This window comes from Octopus sinensis, linkage group LG27 (assembly GCF_006345805.1).
Source record: "Octopus sinensis linkage group LG27, ASM634580v1, whole genome shotgun sequence".
NCBI classification, from domain to species: domain Eukaryota; kingdom Metazoa; phylum Mollusca; class Cephalopoda; order Octopoda; family Octopodidae; genus Octopus; species Octopus sinensis.
Genome location: NC_043023.1, coordinates 4,504,470 through 4,526,969, shown reverse-complemented (window position 1 = coordinate 4,526,969; position 22,500 = coordinate 4,504,470). Strand labels below are relative to the sequence as shown.

Genomic DNA, 22,500 nt, shown 5'->3' with positions numbered 1-22,500 from the left:
CAAAAGGAAAGAAATTCCTGTCTGCAAGTTCTACTGCAAAGAGCTCCATTGACGTGTCACAGGAGCCAAAACAAAGCCCAAAACCCACATATGGGTTTCCGTTTATGAGTAAGGAACAGCATGAGGGTGAAGGTGATGACGATGCTGGTGTTCAAGAGCAGACGTTGTCTGCTCCTCAGAAGGGTTCAGGTTTTGTTAAAGCAGGCAAAAGTTTGTTGCATGAGGAGAATCTTGAAGTGAATTTCTTGAGGATGACAAACCTTCAGAATTGGCAAACAAAAAACCCAGTTTCCAACTTCACATCAAGTCAAGCAGAGACTGGAACAGATGTTCCTCTTGATAATCCTGAGAGTTCAACAAGATTTGCTGACTGTGGTGTTGATCAAAATAAAGAGGAACTTGAAATAGCTAGCAAGACTGAAAAGCACAATGTATGGCAAATGAAGAGGTTAGTGTCAGAACACAAGAAATCCAGTTTGATATTCCAGCAACCAGATGAGGACAATGGTAGAAATCAGGGAAAAGAACAAAGTTTCTATGGGAAGCCAGAATCACAGTCATCATCACCTCCAACTCCACTGCCACTGGTAATGAAGAAATCAACCACTAGACCTAAAACTGCCCATGGACGCCGATCAAGGTGCTCTGCAGCAACAAGCAGAGATAAATGTCTTGTATCCCCTCAACTCATGCCACTTCCATCTCTATAGACACCAGTTATCTTAATTTGAATCCACAGATATACAGAAAATACTTGTCCCCATCTATCTATGCCACTTTGAACACTATAGACACAAGCTGTCTAACCCAAATGCACAGATTCATGAAAGATACATATTTCGCCTTACCTTTATGGCTCCTATCTCTATATACACAAGTTATCTAACGGGAATATCCAGACATGAAAGAAAGGAATGTCCTGTATCCCCACCTGTCCGTACCACTTCTAATACTAAAGACACCAGTTGTTTAACCTGAATATCTAAATATGCAAGAAATAGATGTTCTGTGTCCCTCATATCATTTCCATCTCTATAGACACAAATTATCTAACCTGAATGTACAGATATGCATCACTCTTGCCTCTAACACTCTCCTCATTATAGGTATATACTATTATGAAATCTGGACACACATATTATATGTAACAGCCAAACCTGTATCACAAACACATGGATTCCTCTGCAGTCTGCAGAAATGGTAAACAATTCAGTTAGGATCAGATGTTGGTTCCCTTTAAAGCCTAAAAAACAAAAAGTGTAAAGAAGAAAATTAGTGCTCTGTTGATTATGATGATGATGAGTTCCAGCTGATCTGATTGACAGAACAGCCTGCTTGTGAAATTAACATGCAAGTGGCTGAGCACTCCACAGACATGCGTACCGTTAACATAATTCCAGGCAGGTTTAGTTTGACAAAGAATATGATAAGGCTGGTCCTTTGGAATAGAGGTACAACTCATTTTTGCCAGCTGAGTGGATTGGAGCAACATGAAATAAAGTGTCTTGCTCAAGGACACACAAAAACTGGCACACCATTGGTTACAGCAATGAGTATTTCAGTTGATCAACAGAACAGCCTGCTTGTGAAATTAAAGTGTAAGTGGCTGAGTATTCCACAGACATGCATACCCTTTACTTAGTTCTCTGGGAGATTTGGTGTGACACAGTGTGTGACAAGGCTGGCTCTCTGGAGTACAGGTACGACTCATTTTTGCCAGTCAAGTTGATTGGAACAATATAAAATAAAGCTTCTTACTCAAGGACACAAAACTGCTGGAAATTGAACTCACTACATTATGATCATGAGCCAAACTCCCTAACCACTAAGCCACATGCCTTCATAAACTTCAAATAACAGTTACAATGGACCACATAAAGTTGTAGTGACTCATTATAAACTGTAGTCCTCCACTCTACCAATACAGCTGCTGACAATCTACTGACATCCAAGGTCACACATAGAGAGACTTGTAAGAAGCGATTGTGCTGGGACCTTCATCTACAAGAATATTAAGTCCTCCCACCAAATTCTCTGTACTTATATATTGGTGAATCTATTTAATCTTTTTTCTTATATTAATTTATTCATTAGGTTATGATGAAATGACTGTCTGGTTTATGTTACATAATCATTGCTTACGTTCATGATTGTCCAAGTTGTTAAATGATTTGATTCATGTTGTTGAAATGGCTGTAACCAGGAAATAAATGTGATACCAGTACCTCTATTCTTTCACTTGTTATATACATATGTACATATGTACATACATACATACACCTGTATACCTACATACATACATACTTAGATACATACATACTTAGATACATACATGCCTACATACATACATACTTACATACCTACATACATACATACAAGTTCGCTCTCCTTTCTGCATGCTCTCCTTTTGGGTTGCTCTCCTTATCCGGCTCTCCTTTTGTCTTGCACTCCTTTCGGCTTGCTCTCCTTTTTATTTGCTCTCCCTTTCATGTTCTCCATTTGTCTTGCACTCCTTTCTGTTTGCTCTCCTTTTTAGATTGCTCTCCTTTACCTGCTCTCCTTTTGGATTGCTCTCCTTTCTGCCTGCTCTCCTTTACCTGCTCTCCTTTTGTCTTGTGCTCCATTTAGCTTGCTCTCCATTTAGCTTGCTCTCCTTATTGCAAACAACAACAACAAATTTAAATTAGCAAACCTTAATGATTATTTCGACACATTTCGCTTTCTGAAAACTACTGTTATTTCTGTGATCTAATTAAACTGATTATATAAGATTATATTTAGGCTACAAAATGTCAAAATATTGCAAATGTGTACTTGAAAAACAAAAAAAATACTCTAGTGATCTGTTAGGTAAGTATGTTACCTGATTGATACTACGCTTCTATTTATCCAAGAGATCACTAAAGTCTCAAAAGTTTTCAGGTTAGAAAAGTCAAAATATTGCAAATGTGTATTTCAATAACACCAAAGAATTTAGTGATCTGTTGGATAAATATAAGCGTTATATTTACCTAAGTTTCAAAAGTTTCCAGGGTAGAAAATGTCAAAATATTGCAAATGTGTACTTCAAAAGTAACAAGAATTTAGTGATCTGTTAGGTATTATCAATCAGGTAACTTATATTTACCTAACAGATCACTAAATTCTTGTTACTTTTTAAGTACACATCTGCACTATTTTGACATTTTCTAACCTGGAAACTTTTAAGACCTTTGTGATCTCTTGGATAAGTATAAGCTTATTATCAATCAGTTAACTTATATTAACATAACAGATCATTAAATTCTTTTTTCTTTTTAAAGTACACATTTTCTTACCTGGAAATTTTGAAACTTTAGTGATCTCTTGGATAAGCATAAATTTATTTTCACTGTTCACTTGGATAAATATAAGCGTATTATCGATCAGGTAACATTCTTTTTTGTTTTTCATGTACACATTTGCAATAATTTGATATTTCCTAATCTGGAATTTTGAAACTTTAGTGATCTCTCGGATAAGCATGAGCTTATTTTCACTCAGTTAACTTATATTAACCTAACAGACTACTAAATTCCTTGTTGTTGTAGAAGTACACATTTGCAATATTTTGACATTTTCAAACCTGAAAACATTTGAGACTTTACTGATCTCTTGGATAAATATGAGCGTGTTATCAGTCAGGTAACTTACATTTACCTAACAGATCACTATATTTTTTGTTTTTCAAGTACACATTTGCAATATTTTGAAATTTTCTAACCTGAAAACTTTTGAGACATTATCAATCAGTTAACTTATATTAGCCTAACATATTACAAAATTATATATTGTTGTAGAAGTAAACATTTGCAATATTTTGACATTTTCTAACCTGAAAACATTTGAGACTTTAGTGATCTCTTGGATAAATATAAGCGTATTATCAATCAGGTAACTTATATTTACCTAATAGATCACTAAATTCATATGCAATAATTTGACATTTTCTAACCTGAAAATTTTGAGACTTTATTCATCTGTAAGATAAATATAATCTTATTATCAATCAGTTATTATGAATCAGATCACTAAATTCTTGTTACTTATTAAGTACACATTTGCAATATTTCGACATTTTCTAACCTGGAAACTTTCGAAACTTTAGTGAACTTTTGGATAAGTATAAGCTTATCAATCAGTTAACTTATATTAACGTAACAGATCACCAAATTCTTTTTCTTTTTAAATACATATTTTCTAACCTGTGAATTTTGAAACTTTAGTGCTGACCTGAAAACATTTGACACTTTAGTGATCTTTTGGATAAATATAAGCGTAATATCAATCAGGTAACTTATATTTAGCTAACAGATCACTAATTTTTTTGTTGTTTTCCATGTACACATATGCAATATTTTGACATTTTATAACCTGAAAACATTTGAGATTTTAGTGGTCTCTTGGATAAATTTAATCTTTTTATCAATCAGTTTACTTATATCTAAGAGATCACTAATTTCTTATATCACTTATACCAATCAGTTAACTCATAACTAATAGACCACTAATTTCTTCCTTGGTTTTCAAGTACACATGTGCAATATTCTGACATTTTCTAACCTGAAAACTTTTGAGACTTTAGTAATTTCTTGGATAAGTATAAGCTTTTTTCTCTAAGATCACTAACAGATCACTAACAGATCATTAACAGATCACTAACAGATTTAGATCACTAAAGTCTCAAATGCTTTCAGGTTAGAAAATGTAAAAATATTGCAAATGTGTACTTCTATAACAACATAGAGTTTAGTAATCTGTTAGGTAAATATAAGTTAACTGATAATGTTTCAAAAGTTTTCAGGTTTGAAAATGTCAAAATATTGCAAATGTGTACTTCTATAACAACAAGGAATTTAGTAGTCTGTTAGGTTAATATAAGTTAACTGAGTGAAAATAAGCTCATGCTTATCCGAGAGATCACTAAAGTTTAAAAATTCCAGATTAGGAAATATCAAATTATTGCAAATGTGTACATGAAAAACAAAAAAGAATGTTACCTAATCGATAATACGCTTATATTTATCCAAGTGAACAATGAAAATAAATTTATGCTTATCCAAGAGATCACTAAAGTTTCAAAATTTCCAGGTAAGAAAATGTGTACTTTAAAAAGAAAAAAGAATTTAGTGATCTGTTATGTTAATATAAGTTAACTGATTGATAATAAGCCTACATTTATCCAAGTGATCACAAAGGTCTTAAAAGTTTTCAGGTTAGAAAATGTCAAATTATTGCAAATGTGTACTTGAAAAACAAAAAAGAATTTAGTGATCTGTTAGGTTAATATAAGTTTATATTTATTTTACAGATGAATAAAGTCTTAAAATTTTCAGGTTAGAAAATGCCAAAATATTACAAATGTGTACATAAGAATAAGAAGAATTTAGTGATCTCTTAGGTAAATATAAATTTATATTTATCTTACAGATGAATAAAGTCTCAAAAGTTTTCAGGTTAGAAAATGTCAAATTATTGCAATGTGTACTTGTAGGTAAATATAAGTTACCTGATTGATAATACGCTTATATTTATCCAGAGATCACTAAAGTATCAAATGTTTTCAGGTTAGAAAATATCAAAATATTGCATTATTGTACTTGAAAAACAACAAAAAATTTGGTTATCTCTCGATAAGCTCGATATGTTAGCTGATTGATAAAAAGCTTATATTTATCCAAGATATCACTTGTCTGAAAAGTTTTCAGGCTGCGAAAATAAGCTTATGCTTATCCGAGAGGTCACTAAAGTTTCAAAATTTGCAGATTAGAATGTCAAATTATTGCAATGTGTACTTGAAAAACAAAAAAGAATTTAGTGATCTGTTAGGTAAATATAACTTACCTGATCAATAATACGCTTATATTTATCCATGTTAACTGAGTTTCAAAATTTCCAGTTTAAAAAATATTAACTGATTGATAAGCTTATCCTTATCCAAGAGATCACTAAAGTTTTAAAAGTTTCCAAATATTGCAAATGTGTACTTGAAAAGTAACAAGAATTTAGTGATCTGTTAGGTAATATAAGGTAGCTTATATCACAAAACTTTTAAAAGTTTTTTTAACTTACAAAAAGTCCAAATATTGCAAATCTGTACTTCAATAACAACACAGTATTTAGTGATAGTACGCTTATAATTATCCAAGAGATCACTAAAGTCTTAAAAGTTTTCAGGATAGAAAATCTCAAAATATTGCAAATGTGTACTTGAAAAACAAAAAAGAATTTAGTGATCTGTTAGTGATCTGTTAGTGATCTTAGTGAAAAAATCTTATACTTATTTAAGAGATTACTAAAGTGTCAAATGTTTTCAGTTTAGAAAATAAGCTTATGCTTATCCGAGAGATCACTAAAGTTTCAAAATTCACAGGTTAGAAAATGTTTACTTTAAAAGTAAAAAGGATTTAGTGATCTGTTAACTGATTGATAAGCTTATGCTTATCCAAAGAATTTAGTTATATGTTATGTAAATATAAGTTAACTGATTGATAATAAACTTATACTTATCTTTTAAAATTTTTCAGGTTAGACAATGTCAAATTATTGCAAATGTGTACTTGAAAAGCAAAAAAGAATTTAGTGATCTGTTAGGTAGATATGTTAACTGAGTGAAAATAAGCTTATACTTATCCAAGAGATCACTAGAGTTTCAAAAGTTTCCAGGTTAGAAAATCTCAAAATATTGCATATGTTTACTTGAAAAGGAACAAAAATTTAGTGATCTGTTAGGTAAATATAAGTTACCTGATCGATAATACGCTTATATTTATCCAAGGTAACAGTGAAAATAAACTTATACTTATACAAGAGATCACTAAAGTCTTGGATAAATATTGCAACTGTCTACTTGAAAAGCATCGAAAAGTTTAGTGATCTTTTAGGGAAAGTTAAGTTAACTGATTGATAAGCTTATATTTATCCAAGAGATCACTAAAGTCTTAAAAGTTTTCAGGTTAGAAAATGTCAAATTATTGCAAATGTGTACTTGAAAAACAAAAAAGAATTTAGTGATCTAAATATAAGTTACCTGATTGATAATACGCTTATATTTATAAAAAAGTCTCAGGTTAGAAATATTAAGTTAGAAATATTGCAAACGTGTACTTCTATAACAACAAAGAATGTTGCAAATGTGTACTTGAAAAGCAACAAAAAATTTAATGATCTGGATAATATGATATCACTAAAGTCTCAAAAGTTTCCAGATTAGAAAATGTCAAAATATTGTATATGTGTACTTGAAAACCAAGGAAGAAATTAGTGGTCTATTAGTTATAAGTTAACTGATTGGTATAAGTGATATAAGAAATTAGTGATCTCTTAGATATAAGTAAACTGATTGATAAAAAGCTTAAACTTATCTAAGAGACCACTAAAATCTCAAATGTTTTAAGGTTATAAAATGTCAAAATATTGCATATGTGTACTTGGAAAACAACAAAAAAATTAGTGATCTGTTAGCTAAATATAAGTTACCTGATTGATAATACGCTTATATTTATCCAAGAGATCACTAAAGTCTCAAAAGTTTTCAGCTTAGAAAATATCAAAATATTGCAAAAAATATTGAAAAACAAAAAAGAATTTAGTGATCTGTTAGTGATCTGTTAGTGATCTTAGTGAAAAAAGCTTATACTTATCCAAGAGATTACTAAAGTATCAAAAGTTTTCAGGTTAGAAAATGTCAAAATATTGCAAATGTGTACTTCTATAACAACAAGGAATTTAGTAGTCTGTTAGGTTAATATAAGTTAACTGAGTGAAAATAAGCTCATGCTTATCCGAGAGATCACTAAAGTTTAAAAATTCCAGATTAGGAAATATCAAATTATTGCAAATGTGTACATGAAAAACAAAAAAGAATGTTACCTAATCGATAATACGCTTATATTTATCCAAGTGAACAATGAAAATAATTTATGCTTATCCAAGAGATCACTAAAGTTTCAAAATTTCCAGGTAAGAAAATGTGTACTTTAAAAAGAAAAAAGAATTTAGTGATCTGTTATGTTAATATAAGTTAACTGATTGATAATAAGCCTACATTTATCCAAGTGATCACAAAGGTCTTAAAATTTTCAGGTTAGAAAATGTCAAATTATTGCAAATGTGTACTTGAAAAACAAAAAAGAATTTAGTGATCTGTTAGGTTAATATAAGTTTATATTTATTTTACAGATGAATAAAGTCTTAAAATTTTCAGGTTAGAAAATGCCAAAATATTACAAATGTGTACATAAGAATAAGAAGAATTTAGTGATCTCTTAGGTAAATATAAATTTATATTTATCTTACAGATGAATAAAGTCTCAAAAGTTTTCAGGTTAGAAAATGTCAAATTATTGCAAATGTGTACTTGTAGGTAAATATAAGTTACCTGATTGATAATACGCTTATATTTATCCAAGAGATCACTAAAGTATCAAATGTTTTCAGGTTAGAAAATATCAAAATATTGCATTATTGTACTTGAAAAACAACAAAAAATTTGGTTATCTCTCGATAAGCTCGATATGTTAGCTGATTGATAAAAAGCTTATATTTATCCAAGATATCACTTGTCTGAAAAGTTTTCAGGCTGCGAAAATAAGCTTATGCTTATCCGAGAGGTCACTAAAGTTTCAAAATTTGCAGATTAGAATGTCAAATTATTGCAAATGTGTACTTGAAAAACAAAAAAGAATTTAGTGATCTGTTAGGTAAATATAACTTACCTGATCAATAATACGCTTATATTTATCCATGTTAACTGAGTTTCAAAATTTCCAGTTTAAAAAATATTAACTGATTGATAAGCTTATCCTTATCCAAGAGATCACTAAAGTTTTAAAAGTTTCCAAATATTGCAAATGTGTACTTGAAAAGTAACAAGAATTTAGTGATCTGTTATAAGGTAGCTTATATCACAAAACTCTTAAAAGTTTTTTTAACTTACAAAAAGTCCAAATATTGCAAATCTGTACTTCAATAACAACACAGTATTTAGTGATAGTACGCTTATAATTATCCAAGAGATCACTAAAGTCTTAAAAGTTTTCAGGATAAAAATCTCAAAATATTGCAAATGTGTACTTGAAAAACAAAAAAGAATTTAGTGATCTGTTAGTGATCTGTTAGTGATCTTAGTGAAAAAATCTTATACTTATTTAAGAGATTACTAAAGTGTCAAATGTTTTCAGTTTAGAAAATAAGCTTATGCTTATCCGAGAGATCACTAAAGTTTCAAAATTCACAGGTTAGAAAATGTTTACTTTAAAAGTAAAAAGGATTTAGTGATCTGTTAACTGATTGATAAGCTTATGCTTATCCAAAGAATTTAGTTATATGTTAGGTAAATATAAGTTAACTGATTGATAATAAACTTTTTTTCAGGTTAGACAATGTTAGGTTAGACAATGTCAAATTATTGCAAATGTGTACTTGAAAAGCAAAAAAGAATTTAGTGATCTGTTAGGTAGATATGTTAACTGAGTGAAAATAAGCTTATACTTATCCAAGAGATCACTAGAGTTTCAAAAGTTTCCAGGTTAGAAAATCTCAAAATATTGCATATGTTTACTTGAAAAGGAACAAAAATTTAGTGATCTGTTAGGTAAATATAAGTTACCTGATCGATAATACGCTTATATTTATCCAAGGTAACAGTGAAAATAAACTTATACTTATACAAGAGATCACTAAAGTCTTGGATAAATATTGCAACTGTCTACTTGAAAAGCATCGAAAAGTTTAGTGATCTTTTAGGGAAAGTTAAGTTAACTGATTGATAAGCTTATATTTATCCAAGAGATAAAGTCTGAAAAGTTTTTGGTTAGAAAATGTTAATTTATTGCAAATTTGTACTTGAATAACAAAAAAGAATTTAGTGATCTAAATATAAGTTACCTGATTGATAATACGCTTATATTTATAAAAAAGTCTCAGGTTAGAAATATTAAGTTAGAAATATTGCAAACGTGTACTTCTATAACAACAAAGAATGTTGCAAATGTGTACTTGAAAAGCAACAAAAAATTTAATGATCTGTTAGGTAAAGATAAGTTAAATGAGACTTTAGTGATACCTTGGATAATATGATATCACTAAAGTCTCAAAAGTTTCCAGATTAGAAAATGTCAAAATATTGTATATGTGTACTTGAAAACCAAGGAAGAAATTAGTGGTCTATTAGTTATAAGTTAACTGATTGGTATAAGTGATATAAGAAATTAGTGATCTCTTAGATATAAGTAAACTGATTGATAAAAAGCTTAAACTTATCTAAGAGACCACTAAAATCTCAAATGTTTTAAGGTTATAAAATGTCAAAATATTGCATATGTGTACTTGGAAAACAACAAAAAAATTAGTGATCTGTTAGCTAAATATAAGTTACCTGATTGATAATACGCTTATATTTATCCATAAGATAACTAAAGTCTCAAAAGTTTTCAGCTTAGAAAATATCAAAATATTGCAAAAAATATTGAAAAACAAAAAAGAATTTAGTGATCTGTTAGTGATCTGTTAGTGATCTTAGTGAAAAAAGCTTATACTTATCCAAGAGATTACTAAAGTATCAAAAGTTTTCAGGTTAGAAAATGTCAAAATATTGCAAAAAATATTGAAAAACAAAAAAAATTAGTGATCTGTTAGGTAAATATAACTTACCTGATCAATAATACGCTTATATTTATCCATGTTAACTGAGTTTCAAAATTTCCAGTTTAAAAAATATTAACTGATTGATAAGCTTATCCTTATCCAGAGATCACTAAAGTTTTAAAAGTTTCCAAATATTGCAAATGTGTACTTGAAAAGTAACAAGAATTTAGTGATCTGTTAGGTAAATATAAGGTAGCTTATATCACAAAACTTTTAAAAGTTTTTTTAACTTACAAAAAGTCCAAATATTGCAAATCTGTACTTCAATAACAACACAGTATTTAGTGATAGTACGCTTATAATTATCCAAGAGATCACTAAAGTCTTAAAAGTTTTCAGGATAAAAAATCTCAAAATATTGCAAATGTGTACTTGAAAAACAAAAAAGAATTTAGTGATCTGTTAGTGATCTGTTAGTGATCTTAGTGAAAAAATCTTATACTTATTTAAGAGATTACTAAAGTGTCAAATGTTTTCAGTTTAGAAAATAAGCTTATGCTTATCCGAGAGATCACTAAAGTTTCAAAATTCACAGGTTAGAAAATGTTTACTTTAAAAGTAAAAAGGATTTAGTGATCTGTTAACTGATTGATAAGCTTATGCTTATCCAAAGAATTTAGTTATATGTTAGGTAAATATAAGTTAACTGATTGATAATAAACTTTTTTTCAGGTTAGACAATTTTAGGTTAGACAATGTCAAATTATTGCAAATGTGTACTTGAAAAGCAAAAAAGAATTAGTGATCTGTTAGGTAGATATGTTAACTGAGTGAAAATAAGCTTATACTTATCCAAGAGATCACTAGAGTTTCAAAAGTTTCCAGGTTAGAAAATCTCAAAATATTGCATATGTTTACTTGAAAAGGAACAAAAATTTAGTGATCTGTTAGGTAAATATAAGTTACCTGATCAATAATACGCTTATATTTATCCAAGGTAACAGTGAGAATAAACTTATACTTATACAAGAGATCACTAAAGTCTTGGATAAATATTGCAACTGTCTACTTGAAAAGCATCGAAAAGTTTAGTGATCTTTTAGGGAAAGTTAAGTTAACTGATTGATAAGCTTATATTTATCCAAGAGATAAAGTCTGAAAAGTTTTTGGTTAGAAAATGTTAATTTATTGCAAATTTGTACAAAAAAGAATTTAGTGATCTAAATATAAGTTACCTGATTGATAATACGCTTATATTTATAAAAAAGTCTCAGGTTAGAAATATTAAGTTAGAAATATTGCAAACGTGTACTTCTATAACAACAAAGAATGTTGCCAATGTGTACTTGAAAAGCAACAAAAAATTTAATGATCTGTTAGGTAAAGATAAGTTAAATGAGACTTTAGTGATACCTTGGATAATATGATATCACTAAAGTCTCAAAAGTTTCCAGATTAGAAAATGTCAAAATATTGTATATGTGTACTTGAAAACCAAGGAAGAAATTAGTGGTCTATTAGTTATAAGTTAACTGATTGGTATAAGTGATATAAGAAATTAGTGATCTCTTAGATATAAGTAAACTGATTGATAAAAAGCTTAAACTTATCTAAGAGACCACTAAAATCTCAAATGTTTTAAGGTTATAAAATGTCAAAATATTGCATATGTGTACTTGGAAAACAACAAAAAATTAGTGATCTGTTAGCTAAATATAAGTTACCTGATTGATAATACGCTTATATTTATCCATAAGATAACTAAAGTCTCAAAAGTTTTCAGCTTAGAAAATATCAAAATATTGCAAAAAATATTGAAAAACAAAAAAGAATTTAGTGATCTGTTAGTGATCTGTTAGTGATCTTAGTGAAAAAAGCTTATACTTATCCAAGAGATTACTAAAGTATCAAAAGTTTTCAGGTTAGAAAATGTCAAAATATTGCAAAAAATATTGAAAAACAAAAAAGAATTTAGTGATCTGTTAGTGATCTTAGTGAAAAAAGCTTATACTTATCCAAGAGATTACTAAAGTATCAAAAGTTTTCAGCTTAGAAAATATCAAAATATTGCAAAAAATATTGAAAAACAAAAAAGAATTTAGTGATCTGTTAGTGATCTGTTAGTGATCTTAGTGAAAAAAGCTTATACTTATTTAAGAGATTACTAAAGTGTCAAATGTTTTCAGTTTAGAAAATAAGCTTATGCTTATCCGAGAGATCACTAAAGTTTCAAAATTCACAGGTTAAAAAACGTGTACTTTAAAAAGAAAAAGAATTTAGTGATCTGTTACGTTAATATAAGTTAACTGATTGATAAGCTTATACTTATCCAAAAGTTCACTAAAGTTTCGAAAGTTTCCAGGTTAGAAAATGTCGAAATATTGCAAATGTGTACTTAATAAGTAACAAGAATTTAGTGATCTGATTCATAATAACTGATTAATAATAAGATTATATTTATCTTACAGATGAATAAAGTCTCAAAATTTTCAGGTTAGAAAATGTCAAGTTATTGCATATGTGTACTAGAAAGACAAAAAAGAATTTAGTGATCAATTAGGTAAATATAAGTTACCTTATATTTATCCAAGAGATCACTAAAGTCTCAAATGTTTTCAGGTTAGAAAATGTCAAAATATTGCAAATGTGTACTTCTACAACAATATATAATTTTGTAATATGTTAGGTAAATATAAGTTAACTGATTGATAATGTCTCAAAAGTTTTCAGGTTAGAAAATTTAAAAATATTGCAAATGTGTACATGAAAAACAAAAAATAATTTAGTGATCTGTTAGGTAAATATAAGTTACCTGATCGATAATACGCTTATATTTATCCAAGAGATCAGTAAAGTCTCAAATGTTTTCAGGTTTGAAAATGTCAAAATATTGCAAATGTGTACTTCTATAACAACAAGGAATTTAGTAGTCTGTTAGGTTAATATAAGTTAACTGAGTGAAAATAAGCTCATGCTTATCCGAGAGATCACTAAAGTTAAAAATTCCAGATTAGGAAATATCAAATTATTGCAAATGTGTACATGAAAAACAAAAAAGAATGTTACCTGATCGATAATACGCTTATATTTATCCAAGTGAACAATGAAAATAAATTTATGCTTATCCAAGAGATCACTAAAGTTTCAAAATTTCCAGGTAAGAAAATGTGTACTTTAAAAAGAAAAAAGAAATTCTGATTGATAATAAGACTACATTTATCCAAGTGATCAGAAAGGTCTTAAAAGTTTTCAGGTTAGACAATGCCAAATTATTGCAAATGTGTACTTGAAAAGCAAAAAAGAATTTAGTGATCTCAGCTTCTTTAAAAAGAAAAAAGAATATTAACTGATTGATAAGCTTATCCTTATCCAAGAGATCACTAAAGCTTTAAAAGTTTCCAGGTTAGAAAGTGTCAAAATATTGCAAATATGTACTTGAAAAGTAACAAGAATTTAGTGATCTGTTAGGTAAATATAAGTTTATATTTATCTTACAGATGAATAAAGTCTCAAAAGTTTTCAGGATAGAAAATGTTGCAACTGTTGAAAATATTGCAAATGTGTACTAAAGTCTCAAAAGTTTTCAGCATAGAAAATGTCAAATTATTGCAAATGTGTACTTGCAGGTAAGTTACCTGATTGATAATACGATTGTATTTATCCAAGAGATTACTAAAGTCTCAAATGTTTTCAGGTTAGAAAATGTCAAAATATTGCAAATCTGTACTTCTATAACAACATAGAATTTAGTAATCTGTTAGGTTAATATAAGTTAACTGAGTGAAAATAAGCTTACGCTTATCCGAGCGATCACTAAAGTCTCAAAAGTTTTCAGCTTAGAAAATATCAAAATATTGCAAATGTGTACTTGAAAAACAAAAAAGAATTTAGTGATCTGTTAGTGATCTGTTAGTGATCTTAGTGAAAAAAGCTTATACTTATTTAAGAGATTACTAAAGTGTCAAATGTTTTCAGTTTAGAAAATAAGCTTATGCTTATCCGAGAGATCACTAAAGTTTCAAAATTCACAGGTTAGAAAATGTTTACTTTAAAAGTAAAAAGGATTTAGTGATCTGTTAACTGATTGATAAGCTTATGCTTATCCAAAGAATTTAGTTATATGTTAGGTAAATATAAGTTAACTGATTGATAATAAACTTATACTTATCTTATATTTATCCAAGAGATCACTAAAGTCTCAAATGTTTTCAGGTTAGAAAATATCAAAATATTGCAAATGTGTACTTCTACAACAATATATAATTTTGTAATATGTTATCAACAGAGAGTTTAGTAATCTGTTAGGTTAATATAAGTTTATATTTATCTTACAGATGAATAAAGTCTCAAAAGTTTTCAGGTTTATAAGTTACCTGATTGATAATACGCTTATATTTATCCAAGAGATCACTAAAGTATCAAATGTTTTCAGGTTAGAAAATATCAAAATATTGCATTATTGGACTTGAAAAACAACAAAAAATTTGGTTATCTCTCAGCTCGATATGTTAGCTGATTGATAAAAAGCTTATATTTATCCAAGATATCACTTGTCTGAAAAGTTTTCAGGCTGCGAAAATAAGCTTATGCTTATCCGAGAGTTATTTAAAAGAGTTTCAAAAGTTTCCAGGTTAGAAAATCTCAAAATATTGCATATGTTTACTTGAAAAGGAACAAAAATTTAGTGATCTGTTAGGTAAATATAAGTTACCTGATCGATAATACGCTTATATTTATCCAAGAGATCACTAAAGTATCAAATGTTTTCAGGTTAGAAAATATCAAAATATTGCATTATTGTACATGAAAAACAACAAAAAATTTGGTTATCTCTCAGCTCGATATGTAAGCTGATTGATAAAAAGCTTATATTTATCCAAGATATCACTTGTCTGAAAAGTTTTCAGGCTGCGAAAATAAGCTTATGCTTATCCGAGAGGTCACTAAAGTTTCAAAATTTGCAGATTAGAATGTCAAATTATTGCAAATGTGTACTTGAAAAACAAAAAAGAATTTCGTTATCTGTTAGGTAAATATAACTTACCTGATCAATAATACGCTTATATTTATCCATGTTAACTGAGTTTCAAAATTTCCAGTTTAAAAAATATTAACTGATTGATAAGCTTATCCTTATCCAGAGATCACTAAAGTTTTAAAAGTTTCCAAATATTGCAAATGTGTACTGAAAAGTAACAAGAATTTAGTGATCTGTTATAAGGTAGCTTATATCACAAAACTCTAAAAGTTTTTTTAACTTACAAAAAGTCCAAATATTGCAAATCTGTACTTCAATAACAACACAGTATTTAGTGATAGTACGCTTATAATTATCCAAGAGATCACTAAAGTCTTAAAAGTTTTCAGGATAGAAAATGTTGCAAATGTTGAAAATATTGCAAATGTGTACTAAAGTCTCAAAAGTTTTCAGCTTAGAAAATATCAAAATATTGCAAATGTGTACTTGAAAAACAAAAAAGAATTTAGTGATCTGTTAGTGATCTGTTAGTGATCTTAGTGAAAAAAGCTTATCCAAGAGATTACTAAAGTATCAAAAGTTTTCAGGTTAGAAAATGTCAAAATATTTCATATGTGTACTTGGAAACAACAAAAAATTTAGTGATCTCAGCTTCTTTAAAAAGAAAAAAAGAATATTAACTGATTGATAAGCTTATCCTTATCCAAGAGATCACTAAAGTTTTAAAAGTTTCCAGGTTAGAAAGTGTTAAAATATTGCAAATATGTACTTGAAAAGTAACAAGAATTTAGTGATCTGTTAGGTAAATATAAGTTACCTGATCGATAATACGCTTATATTTATCCAAGAGATCACTAAAGTCTCAAATGTTTTCAGGTTAGAAAATATCAAAATATTGCATTATTGTACTTGAAAAACAACAAAAAATTTGGTTATCTCTCAGCTCGATATGTTAGCTGATTGATAAAAAGCTTATATTTATCCAAGATATCACTTGTCTGAAAAGTTTTCAGGCTGCGAAAATAAGCTTATGCTTATCCGAGAGGTCACTAAAGTTTCCTAAATTTGCAGATTAGAATGTCAAATTATTGCAAATGTGTACTTGAAAAACAAAAAAGAATTTAGTAATCTGTTAGTGATCTGTTAGTGATCTTAGTGAAAAAAGCTTATACTTATCCAAGAGATTACTAAAGTATCAAAAGTTTTCAGGTTAGAAAATGTCAAAATATTTCATATACTTATACTTGGAAAACAACAAAAAATTTAGTGATCTCAGCTTCTTTAAAAAGAAAAAAGAATATTAACTGTTTGATAAGCTTATCCTTATCCAAGAGATCACTAAAGTTTTAAAAGTTTCCAGGTTAGAGAGTGTCAAAATATTGCAAATATGTACTTGAAAAGTAACAAGAATTTAGTGATCTGTTAGGTAAATATAAGTTTATATTTATCTTACAGATGAATAAAGTCTCAAAAGTTTTCAGGATAGAAAATGTTGCAACTGTTGAAAATATTGCAAATGTGTACTAAAGTCTCAAAAGTTTTCAGGTTAGAAAATGTCAAATTATTGCAAATGTGTACTTGCAGGTAAATATAAGTTACCTGATTGATAATACGATTGTATTTATCCAAGAGATCACTAAAGTCTAAATGTTTTCAGGTTAGAAAATCTCAAAATATTGCAAATGTGTACTTGAAAAACAAAAGAGAATTTAGTGATCTGTTAGTGATCTGTTAGTGATCTTAGTGAAAGAAGCTTATACTTATTTAAGAGATTACTAAAGTGTCAAATGTTTTCAGTTTAGAAAATAAGCTTATGCTTATCCGAGAGATCACTAAAGTTTCAAAATTCACAGGTTAGAAAATGTTTACTTTAAAAGTAAAAAGGATTTAGTGATCTGTTAACTGATTGATAAGCTTATGCTTATCCAAAGAATTTAGTTATATGTTAGGTAAATATAAGTTAACTGATTGATAATAAACTTATACTTATCTTTTAAAATTTTTCAGGTTAGACAATGTCAAATTATTGCAAATGTGTACTTGAAAAGCAAAAAAGAATTTAGTGATCTGTTAGGTAGATATGTTAACTGAGTGAAAATAAGCTTATACTTATCCAAGAGATCACTAGAGTTTCAAAAGTTTCCAGGTTAGAAAATCTCAAAATATTGCATATGTTTACTTGAAAAGGAACAAAAATTTAGTGATCTGTTAGGTAAATATAAGTTACCTGATCGATAATACGCTTATATTTATCCAAGAGATCACTAAAGTCTCAAATGTTTTCAGGTTAGAAAATGTCAAAATATTGCAAATGTGTACTTCTACAACAATATATAATTTTGTAATATGTTATCAACAGAGAGTTTAGTAATCTGTTAGGTTAATATAAGTTTATATTTATCTTACAGATGAATAAAGTCTCAAAAGTTTTCAGGTTTATAAGTTACCTGATTGATAATACGCTTATATTTATCCAAGAGATCACTAAAGTATCAAATGTTTTCAGGTTAGAAAATATCAAAATATTGCATTATTGTACTTGAAAAACAACAAAAAATTTGGTTATCTCTCAGCTCGATATGTTAGCTGATTGATAAAAAGCTTATATTTATCCAAGATATCACTTGTCTGAAAAGTTTTCAGGCTGCGAAAATAAGCTTATGCTTATCCGAGAGGTCACTAAAGTTTCAAAATTTGCAGATTAGAATGTCAAATTATTGCAAATGTGTACTTGAAAAACAAAAAAGAATTTCGTGATCTGTTAGGTAAATATAACTTACCTGATCAATAATACGCTTATATTTATCCATGTTAACTGAGTTTCAAAATTTCCAGTTTAAAAAATATTAACTGATTGATAAGCTTATCCTTATCCAAGAGATCACTAAAGTTTTAAAAGTTTCCAAATATTGCAAATGTGTACTTGAAAAGTAACAAGAATTTAGTGATCTGTTAGGTAAATATAAGGTAGCTTATATCACAAAACTCTTAAAAGTTTTTTTAACTTACAAAAAGTCCAAATATTGCAAATCTGTACTTCAATAACAACACAGTATTTAGTGATAGTACGCTTATAATTATCCAAGAGATCACTAAAGTCTTAAAAGTTTTCAGGATAGAAAATGTTGCAAATGTTGAAAATATTGCAAATGTGTACTAAAGTCTCAAAAGTTTTCAGCTTAGAAAATATCAAAATATTGCAAATGTGTACTTGAAAAACAAAAAAGAATTTAGTGATCTGTTAGTGATCTGTTAGTGATCTTAGTGAAAAAATCTTATACTTATTTAAGAGATTACTAAAGTGTCAAATGTTTTCAGTTTAGAAAATAAGCTTATGCTTATCCGAGAGATCACTAAAGTTTCAAAATTCACAGGTTAGAAAATGTTTACTTTAAAAGTAAAAAGGATTTAGTGATCTGTTAACTGATTGATAAGCTTATGCTTATCCAAAGAATTTAGTTATATGTTAGGTAAATATAAGTTAACTGATTGATAATAAACTTATACTTATCTTTTAAAATTTTTCAGGTTAGACAATGTCAAATTATTGCAAATGTGTACTTGAAAAGCAAAAAAGAATTTAGTGATCTGTTAGGTAGATATGTTAACTGAGTGAAAATAAGCTTATACTTATCAAAGAGATCACTAGAGTTTCAAAAGTTTCCAGGTTAGAAAATCTCAAAATATTGCATATGTTTACTTGAAAAGGAACAAAAATTTAGTGATCTGTTAGGTAAATATAAGTTACCTGATCGATAATACGCTTATATTTATCCAAGGTAACAGTGAAAATAAACTTATGCTTATACAAGAGATCACTAAAGTCTTGGATAAATATTGCAACTGTCTACTTGAAAAGCATTGAAAAGTTTAGTGATCTTTTAGGGAAAGTTAACTGATTGATAAGCTTATATTTATCCAAGAGATAAAGTCTGAAAAGTTTTTAGGTCAGAAAATGTTAATTTATTGCAAATTTGTACTTGAATAACAAAAAAGAATTTAGTGATCTAAATATAAGTTACCTGATTGATAATACGCTTATATTTATAAAAAAGTCTCAAAAGTTGTCAGGTTAGAAATATTAAGTTAGAAATATTGCAAACGTGTACTTCTATAACAACAAAGAATGTTGCCAATGTGTACTTGAAAAGCAACAAAAAATTTAATGATCTGTTAGGTAAAGATAAGTTAAATGAGACTTTAGTGATACCTTGGATAATATGATATCACTAAAGTCTCAAAAGTTTTAAAGTTAGAAAATGTCAAAATATTGCAAAAAAATTTAGTCACCTGTTAGGTAAATATAAGTTAAATGATTGATAATAATACGCTTATATAAGTTTGAAAAGTTTCCAAGTTAGAAAATGTCAAAATATTGCAAATGTGTACTTGAAAAATAAAAAAGAATTTTGTGATCTGTTAGATAAATATAAGTTACCTGATCGATAATACGCTTATAGAGATCACTTATAGAAATCACTAAAGTCTGAAAAGATTTCAGGTTAGAAAATGTCAAAATATTACAAATGTGTACTTCCATAACAACAAAGAATTTAATGATCTCATATTTAGTGATCGCTTATATTTATCGAAGAGATCACTAAAGTTTTTTAAAAGTTTCCAGGTTAGAAAATGTCAAAATATTGCAAATGTGTTGAAAAACAAAAAAAATTTTAGTGATCTGTTAGGTAAAGATAAAGTTAAATGATTGATAATAAACTTATATTCATCCAAAATATCACTAAAGTTTCAAAAGTTTTCAGGTTAAAAAGTGTCAAATGTTGCAATTGTGTACTTAAAAAACAAAAAATTTATTGATTTGTTAGGTAAAGATAACTTAAATGATTGATAATAAGAGCATCAACACCCATCCACAATTTGTTCGATTTCAAATAATTCACACCATACATTTCAAGATCTTATCACCTATCTAATGCCTCACAGTTTGAAGGAGAGAGAAAATTTGTTGTCAAATGAAGCAGCTGGTTACTTCTAGTTTTATATATCATAATGTTGAACCAAATTACATCCTACCATTTTAGAAAAGGATACATTGGATGATGTGACACAGTACCGGAAAAATGAGAATGGTCATGGCTGGTATTCTTTGATTTTAAAGTCTAGTGAATCAAGGCTGACCTCTATCATGCACACACAGATTGAGCTCTTCATTTAAAACAAATACATTACTACCATTAGCCACAAAAATGCCACCACTCATAATATCACCACAAACTGATGCTAATTTTTTAAAAATTTACGTTCGCAGATATTTTAAAACCTTTTTCTCTAAATATTTTTTAGTTATTGAAAGAAAAAATTTCCAGTTGCAAGGAAAAAGATATACAATCTGATGGAGGTCATCAAAGAGTTGCATGACATTTTGGCCATGTCAGATTGTATCACAGAGGTCTGTGGCTTAGTTGGAAGTCAAGATAATGATACAATTGACATGAGAAGGAAAAACAAACTTACACATGCATCACTAAAGTCTCAAAAGTTTTCAGGTTAGAAAAAGTCGAAATATTGCAAATGTGTACTTGGAAAACAACAAAGAATTTAGTTTTCTGTTAGGTTAACTCATTGATAATAAGCTTTTAAAAGTTTTCAGGTTAGAAAATGTCAAAATATAGCAAATATTTAGTTGATAAACAACAACAGACTTTAGTGATATTTATTATCAATTAGTTAACAGATCACTAAATTTTTTGTTGTACACATTTGAGACTTTAGTGATCTCAAAGCTTATTATCAATCAGTTGAGACTTTAGTGATCTCTTGGATAATGTTATCACTCAAATAACAGTAGTTTTCAGAAAACGAAATGTGTTGAAGTATTGCAAATAAGCATATAAAAGTGAAGACAAATGCTAATTCAAATTTGCCATAAGGAGAGCAAGCCAAATGGAGAGCAAGCTAAATGGAGCGCAAAACAAAAGGAGAGCACGAAAAGGAGAGCAAGCAAAAAGAGGAGCAAGCCGAAAGAAGTGCAAGAAAAAGGAGAGCAGGAGAAGGAGAGCAAATTAAAAGGAGAGCAGGCAGAAGGGAGAGCAAACCGAAAGGAGTGCAAGACAGAAGGAGAGCAGGAAAAGGAGAGCAAATCAGGAGAGCAAGCAGAAAGGAGAGCAAGACAAAAGGAGTGCAAGACAAAAGGAGAGCAGTGAAAGGAGAGCAAATATAAAGGAGAGCAGGCAGAAAGGAGAGCAAACTGAAAGGAGTGCAGGAAAAAGGAGAGCAGGAGAAGGAGAGCAAACTAAAAGGAGAGATTGCAGAAAGAAGAGCAAGCCAAAAGGAGTGCAAAACAAAAGGAGAGCAGGAAAAGGAGAGCAGGCAGAAAGGAGAGCAAGCCGAAAGGAGTGCCTTTTGAACGGCACATGTCAACATTATATATATATATATATATATATATGTATATATATATATATGTATATATATATATATATATAGTATATATATATATAAGTATATATATATATATGTATATATATATATATATATGTATATATATATATGTATATATAACCTTGTTCAAAGGTTATATTTGATACACAAACTGTATCCATATAACCTTTGAACAAGGGAGGTCAGTCGCTCCACACTACTTGGCCGGCAGCTACAGACGCGTTTCGGGGTATTGCCCCTTTTCAATGCAGCGTAGCCAAACCAGTAGGTGTCGCTTCCTAAATCTTTATTATGATTATAAAAATCTTACAGAGATAGTACATTACAATACAAAACATAATTACAAAAAGTTTACGTTGTTCGTTTGATATTTACATATGTTGATTATTGATTATGATACTAGACTTTACTTTTCTCCTTTTTTTTTAAATTAAAAATGATTTTGGCCAGCTAGGTATATCACAGTCAGGATTCTTACCCGACAGCCTAAGAGCCCAGAGACTATTTTCTCCCTT

General features: G+C 28.8%; 1 protein-coding gene across 4 annotated transcripts in view; it reads left to right on the top strand.

Moving 5' to 3' along the window:
- LOC115225426 (serine-rich adhesin for platelets-like) overlaps positions 1–1,257 on the top strand; it is a 6,806-nt gene extending 5,549 nt beyond the window's left edge. For 2 of the 4 annotated variants that reach the window (XM_029796386.2, XM_036513995.1), the window contains one exon: positions 1–1,257. This exon is cut by the window's left edge and continues 561 nt beyond it. In XM_029796386.2, the coding sequence (XP_029652246.2) occupies positions 1–710 (710 nt within the window). In that variant the 3' untranslated portion in view covers positions 711–1,257. The other 2 variants (XM_036513993.1, XM_036513994.1) reach the window with 2 other exon arrangements.
- The last annotated feature ends 21,243 nt before the right edge of the window (positions 1,258–22,500 follow it).